General features: G+C 43.6%; 1 protein-coding gene across 1 annotated transcript in view; it reads right to left on the reverse strand.

Annotated features, from left to right (window-relative positions):
- LOC306927541 (short transient receptor potential channel 4-like) overlaps positions 1 to 14,860 on the reverse strand; it is a 110,115-nt gene that overhangs the window by 45,737 nt on the left and 49,518 nt on the right. Inside the window, exon 6 of the mRNA XM_079507315.1 lies at positions 9,101 to 9,301. Coding sequence (XP_079363441.1) covers positions 9,101 to 9,301 — 201 coding nt within the window. The remainder of the gene's footprint in view (positions 1 to 9,100; positions 9,302 to 14,860) is intronic.

The raw sequence follows: 14,860 nt of genomic DNA on the forward strand, positions 1-14,860 counted from the left end.
TTGGGGTCTGGGGACTCCCATGGGGTCCTTGAGGTAGTTCCAGGGGGTCCCCAGCTAAATGATAGTTTGGAAATGATAGTTTGGAACCAACTGGACCCTTATGGGTCTGTAACTTTGAGTTACAGTTCAAGATTTGCAATGCAGCAGAGGGATTTCTGTGGGATGTAGGCTATAGCATGCATCCCACCGCGATGCAGCACAATTACATGATAGAGCAGCATTCCTGCAAGTGTAGAACAAACAGCTGCATGCAATGGTGAGGGGAATATGGTACATGTCATTCCCATGCCTGCTTAGACACCTGTTTGGATGAGAGGGTGCGAGAGGGACCTTGACCTGACCTTTAGCACATATAGGCCTAAGACGGTTAAAAACATTCTTGTTTCATAAACACTTTCCCCATGTTGTTATCTAACCCTTATGTTTTGTTTAAATCCTTGTTGTACTGTATCTTTTTTTTCCTTCGTTTTGCATTATTGCACTATTATGTCTTTTTAACTTGATTGTGATTGTACAGCACTTTGTAACATTGTTTCGAAAGGTGCTTTAAAAATAAAATGTACTTACTTACCTACAGTATAGTCAAGTATTTAGTGTTTTTAGGTTTGGGGTTTCTCTTTCCAGTATGTCAGGCAGGTTTATTTTTAAAATTGTATTTTATTTTATTTAAAATCTGGTGTCAGATTATGATACACTCACTGCCAATCGAGAATTAATCTGCAGAATAACATTCAACTTCAAGAGGTGGACAAAATGTGCATAAATAACAGAATTTGGAGTTCAATGTAAACGTAGGCTAGTTGTCATCCTCGGGACCCCAAATGACACCCCCCTGCCTGCACAAATCGGCTTTGTGGGACACGCATGACAACAGTTTGTGTCATGTCTGTATGACCGGAGCTCTGGTCATCCTACTGACCTACTCTATGTATAGTAGTTGCAGATGCATGAGAGCGAGTTCTGAGAGACATCGATTAGAATGAGAATGCCTCCTGCAGACCGACAGACAGACAAGTTGTATAACCGTGCTGTTACAATGGCTTCAAGACGAGGCTGAGCAAACACCTCCTCAGTGTGTGACTGTAATCTCACGAAGATCAAGGACATTTAATCATCCTTAATGCTTTTAAACTTGATGCACAAATAAATGCTGTGGTTAGATCTAGTTTTTATCGTTTGAGGCTTTTATCACGAATTAAATCAGTTGTATCTTTTAACGTCAACCCACGTCATGAGACGCCGATGGAGTTCCCATTATGCTCGTGGTTGGGAATTTGAATATTCAAGACGCAGCAACTTTTCTATGGTCCTTGCAGAGACTGGTGCCATTCAATCTAAATGTTAGACTTATGGTCCTTGCAGACTGGTGCCATTCAATCTAAATGTTACAGACTTATGGTCCTTGCAGACTGGTGCCATTCAATCTAAATGTTACAGACTTATGGTCCTTGCAGACTGGTGCCGTTTTTCAATCTAAATGTTACAGACTTATGGTACTTGCAGACTGGTGCCATTCAATCTAAATGTTACAGACTTATGGTCCTTGCAGACTGGTGCCATTCAATCTAAATGTTACAGACTTATGGTCCTTGCAGACTGGTGCCATTCAATCTAAATGTTACAGACTTATGGTCCTTGCAGACTGTCTGGTGCCGTTTTTCCTGAAAGAATGCCTGTAAAAATGTGAAGAACGCAGCTGTGTGCATTTACTGTGCATGTCGGGGAGCTACAATCTGAAGCCTGAAGCCACGGGCGGTAAGAGGGAGTTATTCACACCCTGGTGTGTGCTTGCATGCGTGCGTGCATGCAATTGTATGTGGCTCACATGTGTGTGTGTGTGTGTGCGCACACACACTTGTGCATGTATGTGGCTTGCATGTGTGTCTGTGTGTGTGTGTGTGTGTGTGTGTGTGTGTGTTGAAGTACAGTGATAAGAGACCTGTTGAGTTCTGTACAGAGGATTACACCATGTTGCCCCTTTCACCAAAACCATCGTAGGGGTAGGATTACACACACGCACGCACGCACGCACGCACGCACGCACGCACGCACGCACGCACGCACGCACGCACACACACACTCTAGAGTGACGTTATTTCAGGCAGAGACACCTGAATTTCCCCCCCGGGGATCAATAAAGGTTTATCTAATCTCGTCCAAACAGGTTGACAGGGTTCATTGTCTGTGACCGGCAAAATGAATAGAATCGAATCAAATCACAACTTTTTGCTCAGCACACAATCACCTCATGACTCACACAGCAGCACTCATAATATAGTCGGCGCTATTCACAGCCCATACAGTCCCATGGTCACACCATGAACCAAGCCAATTACAGGACCTGGAGTGTTTATTTCTTACACTTGTCTCGCCGCCCGCGTACATTATCACAATAGATTAGGGCAGAAATGCCCCTGCAGAGACACAAGTAGGTGGAAGCAAAAAATAGCCTTTGTTCACTTAACCCTCCATGCAGGAAGCAAAGCCCCCGCAGGCCTAAAGAGTTTACGTCACGAACACAGAAACATTAAGTATGTTGGTGAAAACAATGGCCCTGTGCTGTGCTACACCATGGTGCTCAAACTTTTCTGGATCAGGGCCCATGAAAGTGTTCGCAGCCCACAAGGGCGGCGGTGGCTCAGGGGTAGAGTGGCCGGTTCCCAATGCACAATCTATGCAAAGCGCCTTGGATAAAGGCAATATATAAATGCACCATTTACCACCCATCTGAGCACGTGAGAATCACTGCTACACCACTCCACTCACTTCTCAACATCCTGCCAGTCTTCAAAAGCGCCTTGAGTTTTTTTTCTGTCTTTATCTTTTCATTTTCACATTCAGCACGATTTTTGGACCCCAGGATGAATAGCTGCGGTTATTGTAGTAGCTAATGGTGATCCAAATAAACAATAGTCTGCATCATGACACAATCGTTTGGCCTGCAGCTCACTGAGGTGATGTTATGGCACCAGCAGAAGGCCTGCAGCTCACTGAGGTGATGTTATGGCACCAGCAGAAGGCCTGCAGCTCCCTGAGGTGATGTTATGGCACCAGCAGAAGGCCTGCAGCTGCACTGAGGTGATGTTATGGCACCAGCAGAAGGCCTGCAGCTGCACTGAGGTGATGTTATGGCACCAGCAGAAGGCCTGCAGCTCACTGAGGTGATGTTATGGCACCAGCAGAAGGCCTGCAGCTCACTGAGGTGATGTTATGGCACCAGCAGAAGGCCTGCAGCTCACTGAGGTGATGTTATGGCAGCAGCAGAAGGCCTGCAGCTCACTGAGGTGATGTTATGGCACCAGCAGAAGGCCTGCAGCTCACTGAGGTGATGTTATGGCACCAGCAGAAGGCCTGCAGCTCACTGAGGTGATGTTATGGCACCAGCAGAAGGCCTGCAGCTCACTGAGGTGATGTTATGGCACCAGCAGAAGGCCTGCAGCTCACTGAGGTGATGTTATGGCACCAGCAGAAGGCCTGCAGCTCACTGAGGTGATGTTATGGCACAAGCAGAAGGCCTGCAGCTGCACTGAGGTGATGTTATGGCACCAGCAGAAGGCCTGCAGCTCACTGAGGTGATGTTATGGCACCAGCAGAAGGCGGATGGACTTGGAGGGGCTTTGGGTTGAAACGGATGCTAATGAGGATTAGCGTCTGTGGATATTTATCATTTGAAAAGGGCAGCCGGGTGGATTTTCTGCTCACTTCGTGCAGCCTCTGTCCTCCATCAAAGTGACAGAGCGATCGAAGTGTCGCCATAGACGGAGGCGAGGGCACAAAGAAAACCAAAAACAAGCCCAAAACAAACGCAACCCGCCAATGTTTACAAGCAACTTTACAGAAAAAACAAGCCAAAAGTTGCTTTATGATGAGAAGACATGGCAACACTGCTCTCGGGGGAACAAGATGATGAGCAGGGGACAGAAAACAAATGGAGGAGGAGAAGGAGGAGGAAATTTGGGATTGTTTCGTTTTTTGAGTGGTGCAACCACTCCTATAGACAGCTATGTGTGTGTGTCCCTGTGTACCTGTGTCCCTGGGTCTGTCCCTGTGTCCGAGCACGGAAATAGCGTTGTAGCGTTTGTTCACCACCAAGTGTCACAGCCTAACACACAGACAGGCCAGGGAGGAGGGCTTGTACAGTACAGTACAGTACAGTACAGTACAGTACAGTACAGTACAGTACAGTACAGTACAGTACAGTACAGTACAGTACAGTACAGTACAGTACAGTACAGTACAGTACAGTACCACTCACTTCAGACGGGTCTGATTTTTACGGGCGGCAGTGGCTCAGGGGTAGAGTGGCTGGATGGTAACCGCAAGGTTGCCTGTTCGAACCCGGGCTCCCCCAGAGTTAGTGTCGAAGTGTCCTTGAGCAAGACACTGAACCCCAAATTGCTCCCGATGTGCTGGCTAGTGCCTTGCATGGTTTCTGCCGCCATCGGTGAATGAATGTGTGTGTGAATGTAATGCACAATCTATGTAAAGCGCCTTGGATAAAGGCGCTATATAAATGCACCATTTACCATTTACCATTTACTTTGTTTTTTGGATTTTCCACAGAAGCATTCAATATCAAAAATGGGTACCATGAAGATACTGTACAGAAACACTTCCTCCAGTGGAAACCATCCAATATAAAAATGGTAATGGATTGGACTGGAGGTACAGATTGAATAACACCCAAAAACTCACAACACCATAAAGGACAGTATACAAATACAAATGACACAAAACCGATAGACAGATAAAAACACTGGTGCAGAATATGCCGTGCGTGCGTATGTGCGTGCGCGTGTGCGTGCGTGCGTGCAGACACGCGCCTATGTGTGTGTCTGTGTGTGAGTGTGTGTGTCTCTGTGTGCGTGTGCGTTCATGTGTCTGAAATGGCAGTGAGATGTGAAGATAAACCGTGCGGTCGGGTCTTTCATCACCGCGGTTCTGACAACACTTCTTGCACGTCCTCCGGGGTGGGTGGTGATGGTACTGTACATGCCACCCCACCCCGGGGTGGGTGGTGATGGTACTGTACCACCCCACCCCGTCAACCAGCCCCTGGCTGGCAGCAGCAGCAGCGATGTCATAAATAGACAAGCCTCTGAGAAGTACATCTGTGCTGATAACAGCTGGTGCTGGCAAAGCAGAGCCCCGGCCAGATAGACGGAAAAATGAATTTCGAGCGGGTTGGTTCTCCTGGGGGCATTCTGTCTGCGCCTCCTCATCGCTCAGTGAGCCATGAGCTGTTCGCGGTCGGGGAATGAAACCTTGTATCTCCAAATGTATCATTTTGATGTTTTTTCTCCTTCATAAATGTATGCCCTAGTTCATCATCACAAGAGTGCCACACAAATAAGCAGTGCAAATAGCCAATCTATAAGCTTGTAGACACTCTGCAATCGGTTTACGATCCTATAGTATCTGAGTTTTTGTTTTAACAAGCATGTCCATGACCATGAAATATATATCATGTTCATGAACCATAATGCTCTCTACATTGTTTGAGGAATTGATAGCTGAGGGATTAGGTTGCCTTTAAGCCTTGAACACGCTGGAACAATTTCAAACTGTGAAACACTAGAACATCACACATTTAATGTGTTACTTTTACAGATGGCAGACGAGTATTGGACATACAAGGTTTCCACCCAATCTCGACTCAGCTGCATAATATCTCTTTAACCCAACGTGATACTCGCCTGAGGGAACACTTCTATTCATTTATACATTTTGTCATCGTTATTGCTTTAACAGAGCTCTGTGCCTAGATCTATTGATGCTTTCTGGTGACACCTGAATTCAATTTAGGGGCAAAAAAAACTGTAGAAACAATTTGGAGATTTAAACAGGGGGCGTAGTGGATGGAGGGGGGGGAGCGCATCCTAAGAAAAAGATTGTAGTTTAACCACTTGAACCTCAGCATCCATATTCTGGGAGGAACATAAGTCAAAAATAGCAAAGATATTTGGTGTACAATGAGGAAAAAGTGGTATAGATTATATACCACATACTATGATTCAGTCTGGGTTTTACCAGAGAAGATCTCAGGCAAGCCTCTGAGTGGCTGAGCTGTATTCGGGCTGATTCGGGCTGGACAGTGGACACCTGTGTTGCACTTACAGTTGGAGGCCATCGATATTGTCCTTTTCTTTTTGCTGAGGTTTGTGTGATCTGCGCAAAAGGACATTTAACCCAGATCTGTGTATCTGTGTCCCTGGGTCTGTCCCTGTGTCCGAGCACGAAAATAGCGTTGTAGCGTTTGTTCACCACCAAGTGTCACAGCCTAACACACAGACACAGACAGGCCAGGGAGGAGGGCTTGTACAGTACAGTACAGTACAGTACAGTACAGTACAGTACAGTACAGTACAGTACAGTACAGTACAGTACAGTACAGTACAGTACAGTACAGTACAGTACAGTACAGTACAGTACAGCACCACTCACTTTTACGGGCGGCAGTGGCTCAGGGGTAGAGTGGCTGGATGGTAACCGCAAGGTTGCCTGTTCGAACCCGGGGTCCCCCAGAGTTAGTGTCAGTGTCCTTGAGCAAGACACTGAACCCAAAATTGCTCCCGATGTGCTGGCTAGTGCCTTGCATGGTTTCTGCCGCCATCGGTGAATGAATGTGTGTGTGAATGTAATGCACAATCTATGTAAAGCGCCTTGGATAAAGGCGCTATATAAATGCACCATTTACCATTTACTTTGTTTTTTGGATTTTCCACAGAAGCATTCAATATCAAAAATGGGTACCATGAAGATACTGTACAGAAAAACTTCCTGCGCAAAAGGACATTTAACCCATTTTGGGCGGGAACCCCTTTTGGTGTTTTAAACATTATGTTATAATTTAGCTATTGAAAAATAGCAGTTCTATAAGCTCATAGCGCGCCACCGAGTGGCGCGCTACGAGCTTGTAGGTCTGCTATTTTTGAAAAATCGTGAAAATATTTATTTCAGAAAACTGGAGGATTTAGAAGGATTTTTTTTAAATTTTGAGGTCAGGCCTGAATGGGTCAAATGATAAGGGACAATATCGGTGGCACCCAACTGTAGTATAGTATCCTACCTGCCGTATCTGAAAGTGTCTTTGTCTTAACAAGCATGTCCATGAAATATATACAGTATCTGTAACCACGGACAAATCTCAATCATGAACCATAATGCTCTGTACATTGTTTGAGGAATTGATAGTTAAGTGCAGGGATTAGGTTGCCCTTAAGCCGTGGACACACTGGAACAATTTAAAACCGTGAAAGGCTTCGACAGCACACATTTAACGAGTGACTTTTACAGATGGCAGTCGTTGACAGGCTCCCTCCATCATACTGCCGGACACACACAGACTTGCCAATGAGCAACACATGGGCATCGCGATATACAGATTCCAGGTTTAAAAATCGAATATGTTTGATTATAATTGTGACAGGAGGTGGTCGATCAGGAGGCGAAGGATTTGAATCCTAACCCCCTGCACTCTATAAGATAACATGTGCCGACTGTCCAGTTAATTTGCACAGACCAGTAGAGATATTGAATATCAGTCACCATGGCCACTGGTGTTTTAATCAGGGTTTAAATCTTTGTGTGTGTTCTCTGCATTAGTCTGTCAAATAAATTGATTGCAAAATCAATTACTGTGGTTTATAAAGCAGTGAATGGTTTAGGGCCAAAAGACATGTCTGATGCTGCATCATGAACCGCCCGGACCTCTTAGATCATCTCATCATCCAAACTCTTCTCTCTTCTGGCTCCAAAACTATGGAATGCACTTCCCATTACAATCAGAACTGCAGCCTCACTCCCAATCTTCCCCCGTGAAAACCCATCAATTGCCCGTAGTACTTGCCCTAGCCCTGGCGACCGTACAGGCGTATGCAAAGGCTCAACTTATGTAACGTATGCATTATATGTAGACTTATAGCATTTTATGTAGACATAGCACTATATAGTATATATGCATAGTTTAATTATATAGATATTCCACTGTTACGTTCTTAGCTTACGTATGATTCATGATAACTACTTGTTTATGTATATGATGTATTGCCATGCTTTTTGTTCTTGCTTAAAGGAGAATTCCATGCTAGAAGGCTTTCTTACCTTTCTTACCTTTCTTTGTAGTCGTTACGTCCCCACCAAAGAGGTCCAGGTGTTTTTTTGTGCTATTTCCACTACCATAAGCCCTCAATGAATTGCATTGAATGGGAATTGAATGGGGCTATGGGGTGTTGTGCTAATTTGCTTATTTCCATCGAAATAAGTAGTAAAGTGTGCCGCTTGGGATATTATTTACATTATGAAGAGAGGATTTATACAAAAAAAGAATAATTTTGAGCGATGGAAATAAGCGAATTAGCACAACACCCCATAGCCCCATTCAATTCCCATTCAATCCAATGCAATTCATTTAGGGCTTATGGTAGGGGAAATAGCCAATAAGGAGCTTTTGCACAAAATAACACCTGGACCTCTTTGGTGGGGACGTAACAACTACAAAGAAAGGTAAGAAAGCCTTTTAGTATGGAATTCTCCTTTAATGTAACTCGCTCTGGATTAAGAGCGTCTGCTAAATGCCTAAATTGTAAATTGTAAATCTGGGATAGGTCTGCTTTCTGTGCCCAGAATCAGCGTTTTATGCAACACATGTCTGGCACAAACTCCCAGAAAATATCCCTAAAGGGCCTTGCAAACGTGAAGCGAGGAACGCAGGCGTTGTTGCCTGGATCAACTCCTCCAGGTCTGGATCAACACAGGTCTCCTCCAGGTCTGGATCAACACAGGTCTCCTCCAGGTCTGTTGAAGAGGCGCAACAACGCAAGCGTACAAAAAAAGATAAACAGAATCCAGGTCTGGTGAGTCGCGGGCGTGTGCACGTAACGAGCACGCACGCAACAAATTCACAGGGCCGCGCTCACGTAAATACGCTTGCGTTGTCGCACCGCGACTTCTCCAAGCAAAAACGCAGGTCTCATTGAAAATGAACTATATGCTCGTTTTATCGCTCCCCATTTACAAGGCCCTTAAGGATTCTGTGGACCCCACTTTTAGAAGCACTTTTGTAAACAGCTATACAGCCAGCCTGGGCCACAGTATCTACCTCTTTCTGGTGATACTTGATGGCCAGTTTGAGCCTGGCCAGGTCATTGTTGTCCTCTTCCTCCAGCAGGTTGATGTCGTCTCTGAAGTTGAGGATCATCTCCAGCTCTCTGGAGCTCCTGGTCTGGTCCAGAAGGTCCTTGGCAAACTGCTTACACTGCTGAGACAGCTCCTCATACTCAGACTTGAACTCGTTCTCCACCTGGAAGAACGCAGAGGAGACAAGATAAGAGAATAGCCGACTGAACTGAATAGAGGAAGATTGGTTTTGATTTATTTTTCTCAGTTATTTCCCCAGGTCACTCTTTGCATATCTCTCTCTGTGGATAGTATATAGATCTGCTGAAAGTAGCAGATCTACAAGCTACCAAACATACAATTACTTCTACTACTGGATCTCTTCTCCATTAGTCCATCTTTAACATTTTAGTATAGTTTTGACAACATTGTCAATATATTTAGTCTCAGTTTTAGTCATCGTAGCTTAGTTTTTATTTCGTTTTTTTATATAGTAAAAAGTAGGGATGTCCCGATACACTTTTTTCGTTTCCGATCCGATCCCAATACCACAATTTCTGTGTTAGCCGATACCAGAGAATAATATATATATAATAATAAAAAAAGAAAATAAATCTTATTTTGAAGTCCACCGACCAGGAATAGTGTTTATAGCTATCTAGCTATATATCTCGTGTTGTGTTTATATCAGACTCCTCACTCAAATGTACACTTGCAGTTTGGGCAACTCCAACGCAAACTCCACATGCCCCAACATTTTATTTACCTGCCATAGTGTCGGATCGTTGGTTAGACTGGCATATTCGCCGATACCGATATGACCCGATATGACCAAATAAGGGCCGATCCGATACTTTTACGATACCGATACAGTAAAAAGGTAGTCGACGAACATTTGTGTTGACAAAATCAACACTAGTCTGTTCTCTATAGCCTCGGAAACCCAGACGTTTTTATTTCCAGGGAGAAAAAAAAAGTCTGGGTCCGAGTCCACTTCAATTCGGCATAGAGTAGCGCAAACATCACTCACTCTGCTGATTTCTGATCGTCTGCACCTTTGTTAAATTGACAGACACACACGCACACATATATACACACACACACTCCTCTCTCTCTCTGTCGCTCTAATTAATTAGTCTCATGTCTAGCAGCTGCGCATAGTTTCTCCCGGCGGATCCTGCCGGGAGCTGCCTATGCCATAAAAAGCATAGGTGAGTTCCAGGCTATGTTCTCTATGACTGCAGTTAGTTATTGAAATGTGGACTTGATGATTGGTCACCGTTGGTCCATGTTACAGATGATTGGTCAGCGTTGGTCCATGTTACAGATGATTGGTCAGCGTTGGTCCATGTTACAGATGATTGGTCAGCGTTGGTCCATGTTACAGATGATTGGTCAGCGTTGGTCCATGTGACAGTACAACAGTCTATCCTGTATTTACTACTGTACATTACATTTTGAATGTCGTGTTTTTCATGTCATACCAGGAGACACAAACAATGACTTGTTCCCTGGATAAGGGAGCTGTATGGTTCTTCATAAGCATGGACAGAGCTCACCTGTCCACTGTACTACTCAGCACCATGGACAGCTCCACTCTACTCAACCCTCCTCAGCACCATGGACAGCTCCACTCTACTCAAACCTAGCACCAAAGTCTGGCGTAAATATCGCTAGAGGGCGGATGTATGTGTACGTAGCTGCAACACCTAAAGTGGCCAGTAGGGTGAGCACGCACACGCACACGCACACACACACACACACACACACACACACACACACACACACACACACAGTACAGTACAGATATACAGGTCTGATTTTTTATTTGTAATATAATCCCCATAGGGGGATCTTAGATTGGCTCATATAAGAACTGTGTTTGAAAAATAAACAAATCATCCCGGCAGTTTCACTCATATGGATATGAGGAATCAACGGACTGCGAGAAAACGCTAATGCTGCCGAATTAGTTACATTTTCGCTAGAAACAGACTGTATCAAATATGAGTTTGTTTATTTTTGGACCACAATTCTTAATGAGACGATTTTAACCCATTTTGGGCGGGAACCCCTTTTGGTGTTAGCATCATGTTATGCTTTAGCTATTGAAAAATAGCAGATTTACAAGCTCATACGAGCTTGTAGGTCTGCTATTTTTGAAAAATCGAAGAACGACTGACATAGAAACATAGCTTTTCCAGAAAACTGTCAGGATGTAGAAGACATTTTTAGAATCTGATCTCAGGTCAAAATGGGTTAAGATGACCCAATGTTATTCTCCATAGTGTCACTGACGTAAAGCAGGGTATGAGCGAGTGACGTCAGGACTTTGGCACTCTAGTGCAACCCAGAGCTTACTGTGTGCAGTAATATTGTGAAAGTCCTTTCCTCTGCAAATTAGATGTGATATTTTGTGTGCGTGCATGCGTGTATATTTCATTTGCTGTTTATCTTCATTTTGTGAATAGTTTGTTTACAACCAAATTATAGGCTAGTAGTACTGTACAATAATAAATGGGCAGTGATTTATTGTTCACACAATTGGCTGTTGGATAATATGTGTGTTAAGTGTTGTGTAGAAGAGGTTAGTTATTGCAGGCAGCTTTTCTGTGTCTGACCGCACTCAACCAGACCACAGTGGCCACAATGTGTTTTATCCCCGCTGGTCATTTTTTGCCAGTTAAGTGGTTCCAAAACGTTTTTGCTCAAGACCCAGATGAGAAATGAGACCTTTGTGTTGTGAGCTTGTAGATCGGCTATTTTCACTACTTCTGAAACATTCGTTTTCTAATTTATGGAATTTATTAGATTCTTATTGAATTTCTTCATGAAATTACTGAAAACCCTTTTGCATGAGGTCTGGACAAAATCTGTAGGAGTAATATCAATGTGTTTCGCAAAGATCTGCCTCCTGGTGGCGCCATAATAGAGGTTCTGCTATGGCCTCCAGGGGATGTGCCTGCAATGTTTCACGCCAATCGGTCCAACAGTGATGGAAATCTGCTTACAGACTCACTCGCACGGACGGACTCAAGCCTGACGGAGACAACTGACATTACACTACAGCAGCGTGTATAAAAGAGGGCATTTCAGAAGTATACATTAAAGGCCAGGGTTTACATTATTCAAATTTAAGTTAATATAACCCATTTAGACCTGAGGACGATTTTACAAAAGTCTTCTAAATCCTGGCAGTTTTCTGAAAAACCCATGTTTCTATGTCAGTCGTTTTCAAACATTTTCATGTCAAGGACCCCCAAAATGTATATGAAATTGGCCGCTGACCCCCATCTGAAAATATGTTGTTCCAGGGATGCTCCCAGAAGCAAAGATTTGAGTTGAAAACGTTCGCTCTGAAAGAATATATAGTCAATGTTTTTTGCCACATTTTCACGATTTAAATAAAATAGCAGATCTGCTATTTTTCAATAGCTAAAGTATTACATAATGCTTAAAACACCAAAAGCGGTTTACGTCCCGGAGGGGTTAAAGGCGCAGGGTTTACATTATTCAAATGGAGTTAAAGGCCAGGCGGAATAATAATAATAATAATCATTATTGTCCCAAAGGATATTCGTCTTCACAGTCTGTTCAAACACCCACATCACAAACAACACAGAGCACATATAACACCAAGCCAATACAAAAACATGAGGTCCCCACAGTATACAGAACCATCCCATCAGAATGTTTTTAGTATATTTAAAACGGTCTTTAGGAATGAGCAGAGTGAGTCAATGAGTAGGCGCTATAAAGCGTTCCAGAGCCTGAGGCCGGCCACCGCAAAGGCTCCGTCAGCTCAGTACATTACACTGACTGCTCTGTACATTACACTGACTGCTCAGTACATTACACTGACTGCTCTGTACATTACACTGACTGCTCTGTACATTACACTGACTGCTCAGTACATTACACTGACTGCTCAGTACATTACACTGACTGCTCTGTACATTACACTGACTGCTCTGTACATTACACTGACTGTTCTGTACATTACACTGACTGCTCTGTACATTACACTGACTGCTTGCCCCAGTCTTGAATGCCCATGGTCAGCTCTGTACATTACACTGACTGCTCTGTACATTACACTGACTGCTTCAGCTCTGTACATTACACTGACTGCTTGCCCCAGCCTTGAATGCCCATGGTCAGCTCTGTACATTACACTGACTGCTTTCCCCATCCTTGGATTCCATGGTCAGCTCTGTACATTACACTGACTGCTTGCCCCAGCCTTGAATTCCCATGGTCAGCTCGAGGTGAGGATTAGTACACAACTCTTATCTTCGCATTTTATCTTTTTGTGTACTTGGGTAAATGAATGCCCCTACTTGATCAAAAGTAGCAGAAACAAGCTATACAAGCTCGGAACACGTGGTTAATAGCTTGTAGATCTGCTACTTTTGCTATTTTATCCGAGTCCTGAAAAGCAACAGTTTTGGACATAATGTGGCCAAATTTGACTGAGGGACTGCCATTGGATTTGTTTGAATTTTCGTTTTTTTCATGTCATATGAAAGCAGGGAATTGAATCATAGCTTCAAATTGACATATTGGTTGTTCAATTTGACCCACCCGTTTTGGAGATATGGCTTATAGAGTAATGTCTTGCAGAAAACAGCGAGTTGACAAAACAAAAAAAGGTGAAAAGGTTCACTTCTGTGGTCTCTAACATTACACCTAGACCTAGCTACATGTTTAAGCATTTATTTCATATTGATTTCAGCTCTGACACTTATTTCAGACATGCTCTAGTATGTGAACAGTCTGCCTGTGCTATTACCGGTAATACATTTTGGATTTAAAAAAAACGTTTTTCTCCTCTGGTGAAAAGCTGGAGGTTTGCGCGATGGCAGGCTCTCAGTCAAATCTGGTCACATACGTATGAGGTTTCCATCAGTGTCCATCAGTATTAACAACTACAGTAAAAATAACGTACAATATTATGTTATTGAGACCATTGTACTTAATTCATAATACTGTACATTGCAAATGTATGCAAACGTATTTAAAGTGCAAAGGTATTTAAAGGCCAATTTAATTTATGACCTTTTTAGTGGCACGCCAATTTGTTCAGGAAAATTGCAGATTACGATAAGATTACGATAAAACACGTTCCTGGTCATGAGCATTACAGGTCAAAAGGTCGCTTCATCTAACCAGATATAGTTGAAAAGCCCTTGTTCTCATACAAATTAATGTCAAATACATCATTCATGTATTTAATTAAAGGGTAAGGAGCTGAGCAGCATAATAATGGCAAATCGGGCACATTCTTTCTGCTTATATCTCCTCAACAGCAGAAAGGATGTTCTATTTGCTCCATTCCTTTCATTAATTTGACGCCACATCACGCGGAACCCGCCTTTTAATCAAATATCCTACGCTGCCTGGATTGTTTTATTACCTTTGGAGCATACGCTGAAGTATTTGGGCGTTTGTTCCGTGAAAATCGGGTAAGAAATGTTATGATGAGACGAGCCAGCGGCCATGACAATGCGAAACGAAACCAAAGTGCAGAGCAAGTTGTAGTCCAAACAAACCCCCCCCGTCCACTTGCATTGGGCTCAATTTCCCAGAAGCCCTAACAGCCCAGCATAAGTATCGATTTCCGGTTTCGTCATCATAACATGAAGCTCTCTCCCCCTGCTCCGTGGCAGAGGCGGACTATTTTTATTATTATTAATGCGATGCGATTTAGACACATAAAACAAATAGCGGGGATGTCGTATTA

This window comes from Electrona antarctica, assembly GCF_951216825.1.
Source record: "Electrona antarctica genome assembly, chromosome: 8".
Lineage (NCBI taxonomy): Eukaryota > Metazoa > Chordata > Actinopteri > Myctophiformes > Myctophidae > Electrona > Electrona antarctica.